The 23,019-nt window shown below is 42.2% G+C and overlaps 1 protein-coding gene across 3 annotated transcripts in view; it reads right to left on the bottom strand.

Annotated features, from left to right (window-relative positions):
- Positions 1-3,501: 3,501 nt before the first annotated feature.
- The window catches only part of NTRK2 (neurotrophic receptor tyrosine kinase 2), a 366,376-nt gene continuing 346,858 nt past the window's right edge, over positions 3,502-23,019 (bottom strand). The window contains exons 18-19 of one of the 3 annotated variants that reach the window (XM_023229534.1): positions 5,637-5,795; positions 3,502-4,758 (exon numbers count right to left, since the gene is read on the bottom strand). In XM_023229534.1, coding sequence (XP_023085302.1) covers positions 4,573-4,758; positions 5,637-5,795 — 345 coding nt within the window. In that variant the 3' untranslated portion in view covers positions 3,502-4,572. The remainder of the gene's footprint in view (positions 4,759-5,636; positions 5,796-23,019) is intronic. The other 2 variants (XM_023229535.1, XM_031934031.1) reach the window with 2 other exon arrangements.

The raw sequence follows: 23,019 nt of genomic DNA, 5'->3' as shown, positions 1-23,019 counted from the left end.
GAGGAAAAAGAAAACGGAGAAGCAAGAAAATTGAGGGTATGTGTGTATATGCAGTCATTTATTTAGTTAGATACAACAATGGTATTGGTATTACAGGCTGTCCAGTTTGCAAAAAGAAAGATTCGGCCGGGCGCGGTGGCTCAAGCCTGTAATCCCAGCACTTTGGGAGGCCGAGACGGGCGGATCACGAGGTCAGGAGATCGAGACCATCCTGGCTAACACGGTGAAACCCCGTCTCTACTAAAAATACAAAAAACTAGCCGGGCGAGGTGGCGGGCGCCTGTAGTCCCAGCTACTCCGGAGGCTGAGGCAGGAGAATGGCGTAAACCCGGGAGGCGGAGCTTGCAGTGAGCTGAGATCCGGCCACTGCACTCCAGCCCGGGCGACAGAGCAAGACTCCGTCTCAAAAAAAAAAAAAAAAAAAAGAAAGATTCAAAGAAAGTCCATTCTTGACCAGGTAATCCTGCAGTCAGGACGCTTTGGAAAGGACAGCATTCTATACTGTTAGTTGGTGTATTCACTCTCGCATGTGGGAATTCCTAAGAGTTGCTCATCTCACTGTGGGGTCTTGGACAGCTCAACTTTGGCCTTCGAGACACTGGGCTGCCAACATTCCAATTTATATTTGGAATGCTTGAACTCTGAACTCAAGTGTCAAGGGGTCACAGTGGGACAAAGACAAGGTGAGCATAATACAAATGTGCTGAAAGACAAAAAGAAAGCAATGTTCCTTTCCTGGACCTTTACAAAAAGTATCTTCCTTTGCAAGGAGCCAGAGAAAGCACTCAGTGTAGTGGGATGGCTTTTATTCAGTTGTTTTGGGAAGCACATTATCTTAAATACGCCTTCCACCCATGCAGTACTGCACAGAGTTGAAAAGTGTGATGTAGTCCTACCCACATGGAGAATGGAAGCACTAACAGCAACATGACGTTAAACAGTTTTGGTTATTTAGCATATTTTAAGCAAATTATTCATACCTCACCCTACTTATAATTATCTCTATTATTGTGTGCCTATAAATTTATACATAAACACACAAACACACTATGTATGTGCATTTGTATATGTATAAATCAAGTATTTATAACACATATAAATACATGAAAATATCACAGGTAGTGCTGATGTGAACACATGTATAATATGAATTCTGATATAATCTTTTATAGCATAGTTCAAAGTGTTTTCTAAATAAGCCTGATTATGACATTGGTTCAGTGTACAAGGATTTAGCTGAATTTAGCTGAAGATAAGAGCATGATTACATATCACAATATCTCAGCTGCTTGTCATCTCCTGTATTTCCTTGTGTTCTTCTAACTTCATATACTGCTTCATGAATGTGTTAGCATGCTTTCTTTCCTGAACTGCTTGTTTGTATGTTAGAGTCTCTAGTGGACAGAACCATGAAGTTCAGAGTGAGAGTACTTGGATTCAGTCCCAGTGGCGCCGGAAGCTAGGCTGGAGACCTCTAGCATGCTTCTGAGGGTCTCTGAGTCTCAATGTCCTCATTTACACAAAATAGGAATAATTTGCTAACACACATGGAAAGTGTTTGGAAAACTATTCAATGACTTCTAAATGGAAATGATTGTCAGACCAGGTTTGGGCTAGAGAATTAGGTTTGTCACTGTTAAATTGTAGTTTTCACAAATTTGATGGAAGGCCATATTTGGTGATCATGACATTTTAGAACAAGGATGCTACTCTTCTAAAAATCAGACCATGAGAAAGGGGGTGGTGGAGGAACAGCAATGAATAATTTCAGATATTCTGTGGCTCATTCAGCTACTTTAAAAGCAATCTGATATTCTTTCAATTAGAGGTGTCTCTGAAATCAGCACATACTCTTAAGACAACAGAGATAGTAATAGTAATAATCAGCAATATACATAATTATAAAACTTTGCACTTGCATAGAACCTTTTATTTCAAGACCTTTAGGGACTTGTCAGAAGGTATAAGTGGAATTTTATTTTATTTTTTGCTTTTTTCTTTCAGAGAAAAAAAAAAAGACAAAACTGGAATGGGATGCTCCCAAAGTCTCATTGGCCTTAAACAAATCTTTGCTCTAAAACTGCACAGCCCTCCTTGAATTTGATCCCTTAAATTATTACCTACTTTGCGCTCTAAAAATAAAGTAAATACTTGTAGTTTCTCCCCCGAGAGCAGCTGGCCAGACATGCAGAATGACAAACCTGTGTTGGTTTTCAGGTCATCGCTGATGGAATCTAGAAAAGTTTTTGCACAAATCTGCCCCTTCCTTACTACGTCACAGAGTTCTACAGTGTTTTAACAGTACCATGGGTCCTTAATATGATACATACATGCACGTATATATCATGGAGATATGGCTTTCATTATGTTATTATATGTATTCTGAAGGGGTTTTTTTTTTTTTAATCACCCACAAAGAGAACAAACGACCCAACTCTTATCTCTCATAGGTCAGCATATAACTTGAATGGACATAAGGTTCATCTTGTCATCTCCCTCGCTTGACTGCAGATGCTACTGGATTTCCTTTTGTTCTCTGTTAATTGACACTTTTGAATTTTTGAGAATTGACTTTCCAAGCCTTTAATGAAAAACAAGGTGTTTCAGTAATTAATGGGCACAAGCAAAACCTAAAACAGAGCTATCGCACCTTCAGAAACAAATAAGAAATAACATCACCTAAGATGAATGAAAATCACTCCCTTTCAATCTGGCTCATGTTATAAAGATGTCAAGTTTAGCAAAATTCCCCTCACAGAGGGTAGCAAGTTTTCTTGAGGAGCAGAAATATTTTTCTTTCTTGGTATATCTGACTATTCAAATAGCTGTAAATTTCTATTTAAATTTGCGCCCTCTTTTTGCAAAACCAGTGACTATGCCCAGAAGCACATTTCCAGTGCTTGGTCTGGGCACAGCCTCCCGTTGGCATGCTGTGCCAAATTTTGTATTTTGACTTTTTGAATGGAGTGAAGGAAACAAAGACAGCATACTGACAATGGAGAACACTTGGAATGAAACCACTCTCCCAACCAGAGCCCAGAGCAAGGGACTTGACCTGTGTACACTGAACGTGAGTGCATGTGATGCCCTCAGGGTGAGGTTTCCTTTCCCTTAGGGATTGATTCTGCCCTTCCCACAGTCCTGTGGGTTCCACGTGGATGAGGATTTCCAGGCTTCGGGGTCCATATTCATTAAAACCCATCACCACCGTACAACCCAGAGACATTGATACTCAGCTAATACACTCCATTAGCTTCCCCTAATTGTGTAAGTCATACCTTTTTATGGATCTGCTCTACCTATCAGGGGAACGATGTCTGGAGCGGTAGTGTCTGCACACAAGGTATTAATCAACGAAGACCATGCACAATTTTGCTTGCACAGTTAAAAGGATGGGTGGGCATGGAAGTTAGGGGTCGGAGGGAAGTGAGATCTGAAAAGTTCAATGTAAGAGAAACTTGCCTCCGAATTTATAGCTTGTCTTATCTTTTCCAAGTTCTTGGCTTTCCCACCTGACCCCGAAATGATCTCTGGACATGAATCCACCTCTTTTCAATTGAAGTTGACAAAGGTTCTGTGGGTAGCACTTGAGAAACAAACCAGTGCTATCATCACAACCTATGAAGACAAAACTGTGTCCGAGCACACTATGCACCATCTTGTGTCTCACGGAAGCCATCTTTGCTCTCTACTGCACGCCGCCATTTCTGGTGATGGGAAAAGAATCATCCATGGCACAGAGGCCAATAGTCTTTTGACTCCTCAGAAAGGTCCTCAGGGGAAGGTGCCGAATACATTCTTCCCAGCTAACAGTCGCTGAGAATTTCCTAAGTAGGGACGGACGCCAGCTGATCCCAATGGTTGTCTTTGTTCCTCCCATAATGCGGTTCATAATAAATCTTCTTTCTCTCTGGTTTTAATCTCCCATAGATAAAGGCTTCACAGATTGAACACAAGTTTTCTTTTTTATACACAGGCTTAAGCCATCCAAAAACAATAAGAACAGTAATAATAATAAATAAATAGAAGTGAATCCATAGAAACTCTCGATGTCTGTACAGCAGAAGTGACAAAGTTTAAGTCAAATATTTGTTTTCCCTTTTTTTCATCCACATCAAAGGCAGGAATACAACAAGGCATTGTTAGTTGTGGTGGGCAAACTGGAGTGTCTGCTGATATAACAAATTACGTTTGTTAAGGCCTTTGTCTATGCAGAGTTAATAGCAATGCAGAAGCCAGATTGATTAAAAAGAAAGGGTAAGAATCGTGAAGCAAGGAAGACCAAAAAAAAAAAAAAAAAAAAAAAAGGAAAAGAAAATTAAAAAAAGAAAAAGGAACGAACCAAGGGAGATGGAAAGAGAGAAAGAGATAATGCCAAAAAGAAGTCAATACTGTGTCTACGGATGAAGAAGTACACACTGCTTCCCTCGAGAGCTTCTCGGAGTCTTTGATGTTAATACTGTCAGAGTGAAGGAGAGCAGCTTGGTGGCCTCCAGCGGCAGTTAAAAGATGTTCATCCTCTCAGCCTGTCTGAGGAGTACGTTGGGAAGGATCGGTCTGGGGAAAAGGGCCCTAGCCTAGAATGTCCAGGTAGACTGGAGATGCCTTGGCCAAGTTCTGAAGGAGGGTATGGATGCCCTTGATGTTCTTCCTCATGTGGGGCTCTCGCTGCCAGCACCCCAGCATCAGCTCATACACCTCCTGGGGGCACGTGCGGGGTCGCTGCAGGACTCGGCCCTGAGTGATACACTCTATCACCTGGACAGAGATCAAAGATAGGATGAGACAGGAGGAAAAGCAATACACATCAAAGAAATGTTAGCGCAAGAAACAGCAGAAGAGGGGCTTTTACAAAAGAAGCCCACTCTTGGTTTCGTTTTCTCAGAAGGAAGAGAACAATTATTATAGGTTAGTTTATATTGTGTTTAATTTGATTGGCTTATATCCATTTTTCCAAGGCACTCTGATTTCACAAAACCGGTGGAAAAATAATTTATATGGAATGCTCCCAACCTCACACTGGAGCATGTTGTGGTTTTTATTGGTCTGAGATGGAACATGAGTCACTTATGTGTTAAGGCACTGACTGACAGGAAACCTTGCAGGCTATTGGATAAAGGAACTGGATTAAAAAGACAGACATGGATTTGAAAAAGATGTGGGGTGCCTGACCAAGAAGCTGTGCCTCAAATATAAACATATTTGCAAGAGTAAGAATAGAAAAAACAAAACACTTGAGTTTTTCACTAGAAGTTAAAGTTCTGGTGAAATATTCAAAAGGGAAAGGAACTTGAAACTTCGCTGGAACAATACTAAAGAATTCGCTGGACTGTATGGGTTCTGGAATGCTACGTCTGCTATTAATTTATCAGATGAGCTGCATAAAGTGACTCCTCAGTCCCACCACCAGAGGAGCAAGGACATATCAGTGAGCGCTGTGCTTTGCTTTCTCAGAGTGACTATACTTTGACCATGACATTTAGAAACATAGCAGGCTACTTGGGAAGTGCTGCTGCCAACACAACCCCATAAGATAACGTCCTGACATGGTCTTCCAACCTAAAACAAGGCCCCAGCTGGTGGAAGCCTCTGGGATCTCAGCCCTCTGGAGGGCTTTGGCCAGACCCATTGCACACCTCGTTGTTTGACAGCTGGTACCAGGGCTGTTTGCCGTAGGTGAAGATCTCCCACAACACGACCCCCAGGCTCCAGACGTCACTTTCTGTCGTGAATTTCCTGTACATGATGCTCTCTGGAGGCATCCAACGAATGGGCAGCATCGTGTGGCCACCGACCTGGAGAGAAAGGGATCAACAGGGAGGCATCAGTCACTCCAAAACCAGGTGTGGAAGGGAGATGCGGGGGGACACTGTTTGCTTTCCTTATATGCACTTTATAGTTTTAATTGTTTATAAACACATAAGGGATATATGATTTCTTCATAGTCTCAAGCAACAGAGACAGAGGGCAAAGAGTGATCCAAATCATTTAAAAATATATTATTTGCAATTCTTTCTCTCAAAACCAGATAGGAGCAGGGATGATGATTAGGTAGATGATCACCTTGGATAAATAAAACTACACACATATACATGCACTTTCTGCTAGGAGGATGACTCAATCTTCTAATTAACAAGATCACTTTGACCAGGAGAACAAAGAGGGGCTCTGCATCCAAAATGACCAACCAGTGACTCTACTTCCTTGGCAAGGCTAGAGCCTCTTTCTGCCTTCAGGTCTTATGTGTATATGATGCTGACTCAAACCCCTCCACCATTACTCAGCGATAGGCAGGTCAGGCATTATTATTCTCCTTCTACAGATAAGGCAATGAGATTCAGATTGCTTACAGACACAAAAACTCAGGTCTTTGGATTCTAAGCTCAGGACTTTCCTCTATTACAGGGCACTGCTCCTTAGATTATTTACCACAATAGATAAATACATTTTTTAAATGCCCACTTTAATGAAAACACTGAGACTCGGGCATCATATAGCAATTGCATTAGTATAGGCAAAGAAAACTTTCTTTGACAAAGTAAAATTGTATATGACTTTCTACTTCATGGAGGAAAATTAAGAAGGTCATTTCTGGGTTTGTCAGGGATTCCTGATTTCAAACCCATGAACAGATTTCTGCACAGCAGTCCTGTGGCTGGTAAGTTCCGCTTTTCATCCTGGTAACCCCCCAGCACCACCAGGCTACACAGTGTGCCTGACACCTGAGAGCAGGTGGGCTTATCCTACAGCAAAAAGTTGGACCTCTGTAACAACTCTGGGTCCTGAGTTTATAGAGTAATGGTGCATAGAGTTTCTGCCCAATTCTAATTCTCAATATCCAGTTAGTATTTATTAAAGGAAGAAAATAAAACTAACAGTACCTGAAAAATATTCCCCTACCCTAGAACCCAAGAGGCTGAAGTGTCAGAGATGTCTAACATGCTTGGTGATTCCCAGTGATGTTCTTAGCACCAAAGAAAGCACAAGAGTACAAAAGGAGGAGGGTATTTTATTTCATTCTTCTCTGTATGATGCATCTAAATTTGACAAATAGGGACAAAAACTACTGGCTCAGGTGACCATCTTTACTATTCAGCTTTTAATAAACAAAAAGCTCATAAAGGCTAAGTTGGTTTTCATTGGTGTTAGATTTCCTCCCTCTTCCTTCAGCAGTGACAGGTCATCAGTGTTTAATGGACAGAGACTTCTCTTATGGTCTTACCTCATGTCTGAAGGTGGTGGCAACAGTCACCCTCAGGGTCGATACTCAAACTGCAATCAGTGTGGCACAGACACTGACCAACCAGAAAGGATGTGGGTGGTAAACATGGGTACAGCTATCTCAGCACATTTCTGGCTTGGTGAATATCTGCCCTGTTCATAACTCTGTGACCCCTGGGTACCTAGGACTTTGGGAGAGGGAATCTGCTGATATACCCAGAGGACCTGATGTTTCCAGATGCTTGGGAGGACTTGCAGTATGAGGGTAGAATGATCCCACCAGGTCTGGGCAGCCCACATGGCAGTGGCAAGGAGAGGACTGCTTTGGACCATTCAGGGATGCTGCTGCCACCTCGCAGAGCTAGGCAAATGACCCTTCTGTTTATGTGCTGGGCACTTTGGCACACACATTTTCAAAGATTGTTAACCCCTAGAATAAAGCATCTCTAGTCTCCTTGCCATTCTCTGGAACCATAATTGGAATGTACCATATAGTTTAGAAAACATCTACACACGTCCGGTGCTATTTAATTACGTAAGCAAACCATAAAGAACTCAGGACTCCTGGTGGCTCCTCTAGCCTACAGACGATGAAATTGCTCCTGGCAATTATGGGACCTTGCCTGGGGTGACACTTCCAGCAAGTGGTGCAGATGGGACAGAGGTCTACACATTTTAACAGACCATTTTCATCCACACAGCAAGCATTTTCTGGGGACCTCTTAAGATACAAACATGGCCTTATTCTGCTTACCTAACATGCAAAACAAACAAACAAAAAAAATGGGTCAGATGAAATCAAAGAGAAAAACAATCCCTTTTGCTATACATCTTATTTTTAACCTTACCGCTCTCATTTTCACCTTCTTCCTACCTCATAAAGAAGAGCTCATATCATCATTGTTCATCTCAGCATACTGCTGTGGTACAACCAGCTCCGCTGTGCATTTTGGTGTTGCTGTTCTTTCTCTTTAGATAAAATAGGACCCCAGTGGTCAAAGTGGCTTAGAGAAGTGGGAATCTCACAATAAAGACTGGGACCTGGTCTTGTTATGCTGTCTGAGTTGTGTTGTTTTGTTTTAACATCCAGGAAAGGGAAGTGTCTGCTAATCTCTTAGAAAGAAGTGTAGAACTTACTAAGAGTGGCGTTCTTTTGTGGGAAGGAATGAATTACTTCTTGCAAAGAGCCTTCCTGCAAGAGCTATTTAGAAGTGTGAAACCTTGAATTTTACAGAAAATTTTAAAGATAAAAGGCTTAAAAGAGTGGACAAATGCATGGCTCTGAGGGTTTCATCCCAGAGTTACACGGAGTGAGAGGGCCTAGTTCTTAGTGAAAAAGACATAGTTATTTCTTTTATGAAAATATTGAAATTAGAATCCAGATTTATAATCAGTATGTAGTTAGTGTGTGGGAGTAACAAGAGACTGGGATATCATGACCCAGCATGGTGTTCTTTCTGCTATCAGTCCCTCAAAATGTTAAAAGCTGGCAATCCCAGAAGTTCCTAGATCAAATGTGTCAAATGTACTATAAATTGCAACCCTCTTCAATTTAAGGAGATCCATCAGGGACTGAGCCTTATTAAAGTATATGAGGAGTTTGGCAGGAAAGAACAAACTTAACTTTGGTAAATTAAACTATTTGAATGTGTGTTGGGGAGAGATAACCATTTATATATGTCTCGAACAAGACAGCTAAAAATACACTTAGGGTGTGTTAATTCAGCAAGATCTTAGGATTTCCATATCTATCTGGACATTCACAACAGCAATGCAGTGGATGACAACAGCTGGTTTCCAATAGCTCAGTCACCTGTTTCCTACTTGGGTAACCTTGACTAGTTGCCAAATGTCTCTGTGGCCAAGGTGTAATAATTATATTTAGGTACCAACGTACACCTCCCAATGTTGTTGGGAGGTATTTACTGGAGCAGGCATTTGTGAAAGTGCTTTCTAAGTCTTAAAGTATTAAATGCTTTTGAGGTGTGACTTTCTTCTCTGGAACCTTCACTCACTTACTTCCTCCACGAGAAGCAGCCATTCTGGAGACGTTAAGAAGAATCATTATATCTCACTCTCCTGAACTCCTCATTTGGCCATAACCAAGTGGCTCCTTTGACAGCAGCACCCACTTTTTTTGTTTTTGTTTTTTTTTTGGTCTTTGGCAGTGCAAGATAGAAAATCTGATGCTGGTTCTCTCTCCTGCATTGCTAATGGCCAAGAAACAGCTTTTGTTTCCTCTAAAGAAGAGAGAGAGAACAAAAGATTCACATTTTGATTTACATGTTTTCTCAACTGATCGTTTATTTTCTGCTTGCTGTCTCTTTGGGGCAGATTTTTCACTCTAATTCTTTCAAGAATCCCTTCTGGGATTTCACGCATGCTGTTATAAATAATGCTTTCCTTGTTCAGATGTCAAATGGGTGAGTGGTGGGACAATCTAATAAAAGTTCAGACAGGGTTCACAAGTTTTCTAAGCCCATTTAGAACATTTCTGAACATTTCTTTTGCAACCCTTTCTCAGAATTTTGGAGCATGTCACAAAAGCAGACCCTCCCCCTGCAAAAAAAGTCACTGTTGTTACAAATTACTGTCACATTCTAGTTATAGTCACTTGACGGTTTTTGGACCACACAAACAACACACTGCGCAGCAACAAACACAATGAGACATTTGTTTTGTATCGTACTACTTGGCAACTTGCCCTCATGCCCTTGCTTAAATATTTGTGAGATGGAATGTGATCCCAGGAATGACACTGGGAGTCAGAATTCCTGCTCCCAGCCTGAGATGCCCTGGGGCCTCTGGGACTCTCCAGTAATTAAGCTGAATGGGGTCTCATGGTCTTCACTAAACTCACCAGGTTGATCTGGTGCAAGATGAGAAACCCAGTTATCTGGAGAGTTGACTTGGACTTGCAATTGTTATTTTCCTCAACCCAAGAGATTGGAGTTCTAGTTCTTGTGCTGCTATTAACTAGCCTGAGCAGGTACCCTTAGGTCTGGCTTCTGTCTTTAATAGTAAAATGTGAAGAGTTAGGGTAGCTCTTGGTTACCTCCAGCACAAAAACGCTGTGGTTCCAGAGTCACCCACCACCTAGGCGCCACCATAATCATCCATCAACACTCAGTCTTCACCATTCACAAAGAATTTCTATTCAATTATCCCACTTGAACCCAGTGGTTATGCTCTAGAGCAGACATGGACTCGCCTGGATAGTGCAAGTAATGCCCCTAAAAGTCAGTGAGTTTAAGTAGTTTACCTAAAGCCACATACCAAACCTCTCCCCATTGGACAACCTGTATTCATTAGGATGGACCACTCTGCTTTTCTGCTTTCTCCAGTCTCCATACACACTCTGTGTTCACCAGCAAGTTTAGGTGGCTTCCCATCCAGGGCCAAGTTACTCATGCCACTTAGAAAGTTTGATCTTCTTCCCTTTCTCCCTACTTCCCAAAGGTCTCCTAAAGGCAAGCTCAAGTCCCACCACTTCAAGAAAAAACTCTCCCTCCCTGCTGCAGTGCAGGGATGGTTCTAGTACTGTTAGTGTAGCTCTGGGAATACAGAAGGAACTCCTCTCTTTGCCTAATGTATCACATGCCTCAAGAGAGATGTACACAATTCAGTACTTTCTGGTGGGAGATGAGGCAGAGGCTGGTAAGCATACCATGTCTTCAGTGGGTTCCTCGTGAGTGCTGCTGTTTGTCTCAATGTGTTTCTTGAAAGAGATCAGTCTTTACTACCTTCCCGTACATTCTCCAGTCATTTCTGTAAACTCTCGATAGAACCAAGCCTTAGATTAGACGGATGGAAACAGTCTTACCTATTTGATGCTACAAATAAGAAATTCATAACTTCTCAAAATGCAGCCAAATCTACTGTGGTTCACAAGGAGTATAAAGGCTCTCTAAGTTGTGTAAGAAATCCCATGTCTAGGTTTGCCACCTGTACAGGAGACAGGGCGGGTGTCCACGTTGCAGACTTGGAATGATTATGTCTGGGAATGAAGTCTAGGAAGACTTCATTATGTATAACATAAAGGAACATTTTTCTAAAGATAGTTACTAGTAGCACATCTCTTCTGAGGCTGGAGAAAATTAGGAGAGACTAAAGAAGGAAGTTAAACTATGGAAAAATAATTTTAAAAACCAGATGACCGTCAGGGTTGCTAAATCACTGCAACTTGGTTAAACGAGCAAAGCTAATCAGAACAATGTCTGAGGCACAAGGCCAAAAAGAAATTCCATAGTGCCTAAAATAAATCAACCTGAAAAAAAAATGGACCCTGTTTTTAAAGTATATCAAGAAAAGAACTCTTCTTTTAGCCCTTAATATTTATTTCTATGACACCTCATAATTTTGATAGTGATATGTAGAGAAAAATAACAACTGCATTCTAGTTAAAATACCCAGGCCTGACCATTCTTTAAATCTACCTGTTTGAAAGGTATTTCAAGACAGTAAATCCTGAAGAAAATACTAAAAGGCCCTTGGTGTAAATATCTTGCATTAGAAATCAAAGATTTTATATTTAAATCAGAATGGACACATCTAGTTGGTTTGACTGTAAAGTTTATTTCTTACTCAATAAATTCAAAGCACACACTCTGGTCATTAGGTTGTAAATTGTGAAAAATTTCAGTTGTTTGTGGCTAACGAACAATTTGTTTTTTGAAATTGGAAGACTGGAATTTAGGGAAATGAAGGAATTTGCTGAGCAAATGTAAATATGAATTGGCAACCAAATGGTATTGAAGACAGCTCTCTATCCCACGTCTCTTCATGCTGACAGGCTAGGTTCTTTCCTATGAGTTGTTTGTTATCCTTGGTACAAGTTAATGAGGAATGCACCGCTCATTTTCCAGGTATACTGGGAGACGAGAGAGCAAGTGACAGGTTAGCTCTCCCCACTATGCTGGGCTTCTTAGAAAATGCATTTATCATCCTCCTTGCATCTCCATCTTCTTCCCTTCTCTTCTACTATATCCACTCTTCTCCATACTGCCCCTCCCTGTTCATTCCTAGAATCCTCCTCTCAAATCTCACTTGTCCAGACCTAGTACAAATGCCAGTGTCACAGTTAGTCTTTTCTCATTTGTCTCTTACTTCCCCCAAAGGATCATACCCCACCAAAATTCACTCTCCCTCTGTCATCTTCCTTCTGTGCTTCTGAGAGGCACATTGGTAGACAGGAGCCTTTCTACAGACCCAAAGCAAATGCCTCTCTGGCTTTGAAGCTGCTAGTGATTTAGAGGTGAGTAATGCCAATCTGCGACCTTCTAAACTCAACTAGCAAAGACCAATGATGCCTGGGAGGCCACTTTCAGCTTGTGGTATTTAGTCAGTGAGTGAGTGATAACTTATTTGGAAGCCAAACATTCTAGTCCCTTAGAAACTTGTAGGCCAAAGGGCAAGCCCCATTAAGAGATGATTAGTTGTCGGAGGCTTTCGGTTGCATGAAATATTGAAGGGGCTCCTAGACCTCCTCATCACACCCTACGCTCCATTGCTTTGTTTCAGCAGTTTTTCCTGATGTGTTCCTTAAAAATTCATGAACCTGTAAACTTTAAGGAATAGCTAGACCTTATTTATTTATTTATTACATGCTGTATCTGTAATAGGAGGCTAAAAACAGGGCCTGTAATCCCAGCACTTTGGGAGGCCAAGGCGGGCAGATCATGAGGTCAGGAGTTCGAGACCAGCCTGGCCAACATGGTGAAACCCCTTCTCTACTAAAAATACAAAATTAGCCATGGGTGGTGTCATGCACCTGTAATCCCAGCTACTCAGGAGGCTGAGGCAGGAGAATCACTTGATCCTGGGAGGCGGAGGTTGCAATGAGCCAACATTGCGCCACTGCACTCCAGCCTGGGCAACAGAGTGAGACTCCGTCTCAGAGAAAAAGAAACAATGTCCACAAAATCTTCCCTTTGGAGAAGCACCTGGAGTCATTGTGGCTGGACAATGACCACATCCAGGAAGAAGAGAATTCTCCTATTACAAAGAGTGATAAGGGGCTTCCAGGCGTGTGACTACTCAATCAGGGGATGCTTTGTGCGTAAAAACAGGCTTTTCTGCCTCATCTCTCACTCCTGAATGAACATAGCTGGGGGCAGGTAAGGAGTAGTGCTGGAACCAGCTTCATCTCCCTCTTTTGAGTACTGGAAATTGATTACCGCCACTCCTGGAACTGCTGTTATTTGTAGCCTATAACATCTTTCAATCTGGTCACAGACAAAAGGTAGTGACTTAGTAACTTCAAGGCCAAGTATTTTTGGGTTAGTCAAAGAGAAGATGTGCTGGACCTTAATGTTAACAATATTTTGTCAAATACTTTTTATGTCTTTAAATATCTATTCTCCCCAAATAAGGCAAATTAGCATCTGTTTTGAAGGGACAGGTCACAGAGCTATTATGACTATCTCCTGACACCTGGATTCTAGATAAGGCAAATTCAACACAAAATTTACATTCAAATTTGATTGTATTTTTTCTACTGTGAAATAATAATAATAATAGAAATGATGATAATAATTATACCTCAGGCTTGCCTACACTTTTTGCTTTTTTATAACATTCCCACAGCTCTTCACTCTATAATAATTGTGCCAACTTCAAAATATTGTTGCAAAGAGTAGATATTAGAAAAATGTCTTTCTTTGGAAGAAGCCAGACTCAAAACCCTTAGGTGATTCCTTTTACATGATATTTTAAGAAGACAAACTATAGAACTGAGAGGAGGAGAGGACTTGCTTTAGTCAGGCACACGGGAAGCCTGAGGATGATGGAAATGTTCTACCTCATGGTTGTGACGGCAGTTAAATGACCGTGTTTGCCAAGACTCACAGAACTGTGTACTGAAAAGTGATCTATACTATGGGTATATTATACTTCAATGAGCCTTCCAAATAAATAAATAAACAAACCAGGCACGGTGGCTCACGCCTGTAATCCCAGCACTACAGGAGGCCGAGACGGGAGGGTCATGAGGTCAAGAGATCGAGACCATCCTGACCAACATGGTGAAACCCCATCTCTACTAAAAACACAAAAATTAGCTGGGCCTGGTGGTGCATGCCTGTAGTCCCAGCTGAGGCAGGAGAACTGCTTGAACCTGGGAGGCAGAGGTTGCAGTGAGCCGAGATCACACCACTACACTGCAGCCTGGGTGACAGAGTGAGACTCCATCTCAAAAAATAAAATAAAATAAAATAAAATAAAATAAAATAAAATAAAATAAAATAAAAAACAAACCCCTTAGGACAACTCCTGGGACACAGTAATGTACAACAAACCTCAGCTGTTATAGTTAGTCTATGTATTAGATTCTCCACTAATCCTGTGGGGTAGGTCAGGCATGTTCTTTTATCCCAACTTAAGAGATGAGGAATTTCAAGGGACCGACTCAAGAGCACACAGCTAGGAAGTAGAGAGACTAGGTCAGGACCATCTCTCCAAAGGCTTAGCACTCTGCATTTTAGCTCTAGTCTGACATGGACTCAGCTGCAGGGGTGGGAAGGGCTCTCTGTCTTAGTCTGCTTGGGCTGCCACAATGAAGTTCCACAGACCAACAGAAATTTATTTTGTTACAGTTTTTGAGGCTAGAAGTTGAAGGTCAAGGTTCCAGTCAATTTGCTTTCTGGTCCTGACTAGTAGGTGGTTGCTTTCTTGCTGTGTCCTCACATGGAAGGAAGAGAGAGCGAGCAAGAGCAAGAGAGAGCTCTCAGATGCCTCTTCCCATGAGAACACTAATCTTATGGGATCAAAGACCCACTCTCATGACCTCATTTAACCTTAATATTTCCTCAGAGGTCTCCATCTCCAAACAGAGTCATACTGAGGGCTAGGGCTTTGATGCATAAATTTTGAGGGGAACAGATATTCAGTTTGCAACACTCTCCTTGCTCATCCCTCCCTTCTGATTCTGGCATACTTCAGGGGAGCAAGAACAGCTTTGAACACTAGGAGGTGGGCAGTTGTGGTCCAGAATCCAAATCGGTAGCCCTTTATCAGATCTTCACATTCCCAAGTGAAGACCCAATCCTACCGCTCCCTTCCCTTCCTAGGTAACTCTTGGTGCCTTCCCTATTGCTATCTCATTCTAGAGCTTAGCAAATGGCTAAAACCTGCTGTTGTTCTACAGCAGCCCCAGTCCATTTCCAGTGCAAACCTTACAGCAATCTCTTCCCTCTCTCCTCTACACACCCCTTTGCAGGTTCCCTGGGAGTTGGCTAAGGGAGAATGAGGAGGCCCTGACACTCCCTGGTGAGGTGTATACAGGGGCAGAATGGCTTCCTGGACTCCATGTCACCCGAGGTTACCTCCCACATGGGTTTCATTTTCCCCATGACACAGGGAAGGCCTCCTGCTTGTGTACTGTATATAATCTAAACAGCCAAAGACCCCTAGTTTTAGAAGCGATTGTAATTTCATCTTATTTTACATTTGGCTCTAATGGGGAGCAAGTAAATCTTCTCTCAGTATAGCATTAAGCTTTCATCACACAGAAGTTTTAGAATTACATTTGGATCTAGAAACAATGATTCTCCATTAGATAGTAACAACATGCTCTTCCCCTTCCGGTGATAGTCTCACTCCCCAGTAACTCTTAATCTTCACAGGGAGTTTCCAAGTGGATCCATGGAAGAATGAAACCCTTAGAAAGTACTAATACACCACGCTGCCTGGTGTGAGGTTACTGTGTTTACACATCACTCAGCAATGGGGAGCTGCACATTCCAAAAATACACATTTCATCAAGCTGCCTTTTTAAAATGTGCAATGTTACCAACTTTTTCATGGCCTTCTGAGCATTATGTGTTGAACCCAAGATACCATCTAACCTTTAGCATTTGAGACAAAAGCATTGCACCCTTTGATGGTGAACAGCCACGGAGACTACCAAGGTGCTGAGAAAAGGCAACCAGGAAAGCAGAAGCAATATGTGTGTCATTGTCTATGTTATGATGATGGCATTATGCTGGTTTAGGACCAAAACTCCAATGTAAGACTCTTCCTACGGAAGTTACTGAGACAGGCTGATATTCCAGGTAGCTTTTAGAAAAGGATGAATGCAGTGATTGGTCAATAGAGCCAGGAAAGCAAAGGCTTTTCTGCGTTCCAAACAGCACTCTCCGCATCATCTGTGATTGTGGTGATGACTGCTGTCCCGCGTGCATCCTGTCCAGTGAGTAGAGAGAGTGGCTGTCCCACCGTCAATCCCAGCTTCTTCAATAATACTGAAGACTGCTGGAATTTATATTCCACCATTAGCCTGAAATGAGGACTTAATACACGAAAGCCAGTTAAAAATGAATAAGGTCTTCTTTCCTCTCAGCTGGGGAAGTTCATTCTGCTATGGTTACTGATGTCTGCCTTCACGTGAGTGTTACAACAGCAGAAAACCACCTTCTCTAGAGAGTTCTAAATGCTAACCTGGCATCATTATGGTTCTAACTGCCAACTTGGCATCATGATGGTTCTTTTCTGCTATCTCTGTGATATATGTAACACATAGCAATTGTGACCTTGGCTTTGAAGGACATGATGATTACTATGATGATTGTGAGAGTTAAGAAATAATATAATAAGTTAGCTTTCCCTTACTGAGCATGTACTTTGTATGCCATGCTCTGAGTTGAAGACATGACCTACATTTAAAGCTCATTTTCCTTATTCCTCTTTGGATATACTTATAGATAAAATATACCCATAAAAAGTGCACGTGCTACAAGCAGCAGCTGCTTTGCGATTTTGAAATTGGAACTCAGTTTCTGACCAACTCCTTTTCTCGGCACAGTGGTGAAAAGTGAAAGCTCAGTATTAGGGGAGTCGCTGTAGCATAGCCCTGTGCTTCTCAAACCTTTCCACCAAAGCACCCCAATACTGCAGAAAGAGATAAACAGTTGAGGGACTGGGGATTAACTGGGACCATACCTGGAGCACTAGCCCAGGTGTTTATGGCAAGTCTGGAATTTATTTAAAGTCTTATATTTCATCTTTAACATCGGATACAATGATTGCATTAGACTTCCTAAAGCATTATGAAAAGTAAGCTTATTTAGCGGTTTCATGAGTCTATGGTCCAGACACACAATCTTGGGTCCAAAGGCTACCCAGCCAGACTCCTGTTGGAGAAGCCTGGAAGCAGAAGTGAATGAGCTTTGGAGTCCACAGACCTGGTTTCCTGTCCTAGATCAGCCACTTGCCAACTAGCTGAATGTAAATAAATCACTTGTCTTAGAATCTGTTCATTGCATTCAAAAAGGGATAAAACCTATAAGCCTAAATCAAGCCTATAAACTGCCCCAATAGGCTAAAAGTTCCAAAGAGGTGATATTTCCCTTGGAGAATAGCCTTATGGCTGGGACTTCAGCAAAAGGAAACATTCAGGCAATAGCATTAGAGTAACAGTGAAACCCTTGCTGCAGGATTTGGTACAGTCCTGCTCCACTGCAGGACCCTGAGGGGCACCATTCACGCTGCAGTCTGGGTACATGCTCCCCCTCCTCCTGGAGTTGTATGATGCAGTGAACTGCAGTGAAGACCGGGGCTTCTTGTGCTTACAACGACTTTCCGTGTGACTGTGGGCAAGACATCACCTCCCTTTAAGACACAGTTTTGTTTTTTGTTTTTTTTAATGTGATAAAAAGCATTAAAATTTCTTGAGATTTTATTTTGTTTATTATACTTTAAGTTCTAGGGTACATGTGCACAACGTGCAGGTTTGTTACATACGTATACATGTGCCATGATGGTGTGCCGCACCCATTAACTAGTCATTTACATTAGGTATATCTCCTAATGCTGTCCCTCCCCCTTCCCCCAATCCCACAACAGGCCCCGGTGTGTGATGTTCCCCTTCCTGTGTCCAAGTGTTCTCATTGTTCAATTTCCACTTATGAGCGAGAACATGCGGTGTTTGGTTTTCTGATAGTTTGCTGAGAATGATGGCTTCCAGCTGCATCCATGTCCCTACAAAGGACAGGAATTCATCCTTTTTTATGGCTGCATACTATTCCATGGTATATATGTGCCACATTTTCTTAATCCAGTCTATCATTGATGGACATTTGAGTTGGTTCCAAGTCTTTGCTATTCTGAATAGTGCTGCAGTAAACATACGTGTGCATGTGTCTTTATACCAGCATGATTTATAAAAATCCTTTGGGTATATACCCAGTAATGGGATGGCTGGGTCAAATGGTATTTCTAGTTCTAGATCCTTGAGAAATCGCCACACTAAGACACAGGTTTTTTATTCATAGAATCTGGGACGATGATACTTATTGCATCCTATCTGTGAGGTTCAATAAGTTAGTTGACATAAAGTGTGACTTCAGTGGTAGCAACCAATCCACATGTGATAAATCACTACTCTTGCTTCCTTGCACATATCTTTATTTTGGTCCATTTCAACACATTTGTATTTTTACAGTCCCGCCCCATTGTGGTCGGGACTGTTGGTTGGTGCAAAAGTAATTGTGGTTTTTGCCATGAAAAGTAAAGGCAAAACCACAATTACTTTTGCACCAACCTAAAGTCAGTGCTATGTGCACTGTGGGAAAACAAAGTTGAATGAGATAGGGTTCCCACCCTCCAGAGCTTGTTCTATGACCATAATGCAAGACAGAGTTGATGCCACAGTGGAAATGTGAACAAATGGCTGTGGGTTATGATAGTCCCAGCACTAATACAGTGTGGCTCACTCCTTAATCTAGGGATGCTGTCAGTTCCCTTCTGCTAACAGGTTGATAACAGGACACCCAAACATTTGCCAGTGTGTCTAGAGGGTCACATGGAAGAAGACTGCAAAACTAGCTCACAGAAGATAGCAGGAGACAAGGTTTTTCAAAGATATTTCCATTCCCTATCTCAAGGTCCCAGTTCCTCACTGAAGTTTTCTGTGAAGAAGGTGTTGGCCCCAATGCCCCAACAGAGGCTGTAACAGCTGAGCTTGTGTGTAGCTGTGTGGCTAATGTTTAACATCTAGCTACCATTTACTGCAGGCTTACCATGTGCTAGGCATAACCAAGAACTTTATGCCTATTATTGAATGAGCCACAGTGAATCACAAGCCTAGCCAATGTAGGGATAAAGAGGCCATATCAGTTAGGGATTCCAATCCGCTACATGTCACAGAGACAGTGGTTTAATCATAAGAGGGGCTTCATTTTTCTCAGTTAGTAGAAGTCCTGAAGTATGCAGTCAAGGGCCTGTGGAATACTCTAAGATGTCCTTCCAAGGCCATGCTTCCAAAGACATCTCGAGTCTGTCTACTTCTTTCCACCTCCATTTTGAGAAATCTTCAAGTTCCATCATTCCCTCCTCCCCCTGTCCCCTGGGCTACTGCAACAATCACTCCCCATTTTCCTTCTGACCTTTTTCCAATTCGCAGTTAATACAATAGCAAACTCTTCAATGACTTCCCATTGCCCTTATGATAAAATTAAAACTCTTCAGCGCCGTTTGATCTCAGCGCCTTTGCTGGTTTCGTGCTTCTCTGTCCTTTCCTTGCAGGGTCCTCCACATTTTGATCTTCCCATTCTTTCCTAAACTCCTCTAGTTTTTTCTGATGGCATAGGTCCCTCAAACACGCTGCTCTTCAGTTTTTACCTAGCTAACTTCCACTTGTCCAACAGGACTTAACTTAAATACCATGTTCCTAGGCATCAAAAGCAGGTTCCCTTGTTAGATCATAATGGTAAATCCCTTTCCCTCACAGCCCCAGTCAGCCGTAAGGGTATCCTTATTCCTGTGGTTACCTGTTTGCTATTTCCTCCAGCCTCTAGATTACAACTTCATGGGAGACAGCACAGTCCAGTGCTGGGATGCTCAACAAATATTTGTCAGATGAATTGCTTGCATGTGGTTACTCTAGGGAATGGTCTCAGGGGTGGACAATACTGTGAGAAATAAATATGGAAGGAGAACCAGCAGCTAAACCAAACAGGCAGCTTCTTGTAAGCCCTAGTGGGGCTGCTGGCACATACCCCTTGGAGCCCAGAGGGGTATCCTGAAGGGAAAGGCAAATGGACAGTAGCTGATCAGCTTTAGAGGAGGACATCCATGTCCTGTTGAGACTGTAAATCAGGAAAAAACCAGACATATGTTGTGCACAGGGTAATGAACATATAGGATACGTTATCAGGAAAAGCCACTGAGAGCACAGATGAATGAGCCAAAGTGACCCTTCAGCAGAGGATAGTGTGAGAGGGAGCTGGGCGAAGTCAGTGAGAAGGGAAGTGTTGGGCGCCCTGTCCCCAGGGGTGTCTTTCTTTTGCTCCTTCTGTGGTATAACCTGTTGGCCATCCCACCTCTACTGCATGAAGCCATCTAACTACAGCGGCCTCTTTGTAGCCCCATCAGAATTTCCCCAGGGTGAGGAGCCTCGGGATGGCAGTCTGGCTTGGAAGCAGGAGTGGCTCACCGTGAAGCTGCCTTGGCATGGCCACATGTATGCTTAGCACGATGGCCAGGGAGCCCAAAGTGACCAGCAGAGCTTAGTAAAAAGAGGTCTAACTATCCCCAAACCAGCCCCCAGCATTGCCACTGCCTCCTGTAGGAGCTCACTCCCACCCCTACCACTATAGCTCCACAGCCTTAAGTCAGGGCCAGAGTGCCATGCACTAACTCATGTTGGGAGAAGCTAAACTTCCCTCTTGCCAAACTCCTACTCTCTCAATGGACTATTTGCATTACAATAGATAGTAAGAGAAGCTGTTATAGTATTTTTAGACTTCTTAAACCCTTATTGCAAAACGTATAAGTTTCTTTTTCCTTAACCACAGAGTCGATACTCGTTTGCTTGTTTTGATAACATTCACTTATTCAGCAAAATATATTGTGCTACCTCCTGGGTGTGAGGCATTGTCGTAGGCACACGTGTCATGGATGTGAATAAGCTCCATGCCCTCATGGAGCTCTCATTTTAGTGGGAGACAAAGGTCATACGTAAATAAACAAATACCTATGCACAATAATTTCAGATGGTGATAAATACTGTGCCAATATAATAGAGTAAGGGGCTGGAAAGAACAGAGGGGCAGTTCTATTTTAGATACACAGGTAGGTCACTCAAGGCTTTTCTGAGTAGGTGATATCTAAGCAGAGATTTGAATGAAGTAAAAGAACAAGACATGCAAACATTGGGAAGAGGTACATTCCAGGTATTGGGATCAGCAGGTACAAAAGCCTGGAGCCAGGAACAACTTCTATGTGTTTCAAAAGCAAGGAGTCCAGTGTTACTTGGGTTTATCATCAGTAGGGTTCTGTATAATAAGCACAGCTGCACTGGGATGTGTGTGTCTATATCTGTATCTGTATCTACATCTATATTTATATCTCAATAACTCTATCTTGAAATAATTTGCTACTTCCAGGCAATATTTTAAGGCACATTACATGATATTATGGGGTTTTACAACAAATACATAGTCTATGGCCTAGCTGTCATTACCATTTACTAAGCAGGGAAACAAAGACATAGAAATCCAAGACCACTGTCAGAATCAGGGTCCAAGATGGCGATGGAAGACGGATGTTTCAAATCCTCTAACCTTGCCTCTTTCTGTTTGATTTCTGCCTTTCATTTTGCATCACTTCCCCAAGTCCACCTGGTGGCATAACCAGCTATGCAAGCCAGCTAAGGCAATCATCAGTCATGTTTTCTGAGTCTTCTTCAGGAGGAAATCTCTTCCTCTTTGATGCAGAGAATTTGACAACGACATCATTGCACCACATCAATAACCAATGCTTTCTTTTGCACGAAGTAACAGGTTCTAGGAAACAAAGCAGGTCTGACTCTGTGGGTGTCTCTAACAGTCCCCCAAGGTCCCAGTTCCTCACTAGAAAAGAGAAAACAGCAGCAGAGGGATCCTATTACTACTAGTTCTTTCAGTGTTTCTCAGAGCTCAAATCTCTGGGATGCTTAGTCATAGCCCCCTTGGGACTTCAGCTTTAGAATTTATGCGAATGGTCTCTGCATGCTTCTCTCAGTCAGTACCTGGGTAGGAGAATCTCTCCAAATTACCTTGTTTTTCATAATTATTTCCCCAATATTCCACCCGTTATGTGATCACATCACTGCTAAGGCGGTCACCCTTTGACTCCTAAAGCAATTTGAGCTGTCTTTGAGGAAGAAAGCTGCCCTTATGGTATGCCGGGAAGAAAAGAAAAGATCTCATAGCCATGAAGTCCTTCATGATGATCAGCTGGCATTCTTTTCTGGGTGGGTGTGCATCTTCCTTTCTGCCTCTAAATCCCTTAGTCAACTCCTGTGATTATATTTCTGCAAATTTCCTCCCAAGGTCTCTATCCTCTACAACCATACTTTTTTTTTTTACAGCAACACATCTATTTATGTGCAGATCATTGGCATTTAGGATATTATATTAACTGGTTAATATTCACTTTACTCCAATTCTTGAAATAGCTTAAATGAAATATATAAAAGTCTTCCAGCACTAGTATCTACTCTCTGAACACAGACTTGGGGATTATAATTCTCTTTATCCCTGAATTTGTCTTTGGAGCTGAAGCCAAGAATACTCCCAAGAATGGCAAGGCTTGTACAGAATGAACAAGGGATTGCAAATTAACTGGAAACTATAGAGAAAAGCAGAGATGATTTATTTTCAACTTAAGAACATCAGACTTTGGAACAATCTTTCCCCTTTCCAATGGTGGTCTGTCCTCTGCTGACCCAAGGATTAAATGTCCTCAGATTTCATCCCCCTTTTGAAAAATCCCTCTTCCTTCCTTCCTTCCTTCCTTCCTTCCTTCCTTCCTTCCTTCCTT

This window comes from Piliocolobus tephrosceles, chromosome 14 (assembly GCF_002776525.5).
Source record: "Piliocolobus tephrosceles isolate RC106 chromosome 14, ASM277652v3, whole genome shotgun sequence".
In the NCBI taxonomy this organism is placed as follows: Eukaryota; Metazoa; Chordata; class Mammalia; order Primates; family Cercopithecidae; genus Piliocolobus; species Piliocolobus tephrosceles.
The sequence above is the reverse complement of the archived record's forward strand: the minus strand, read 5'-3'. Positions and strand labels throughout refer to the sequence as shown.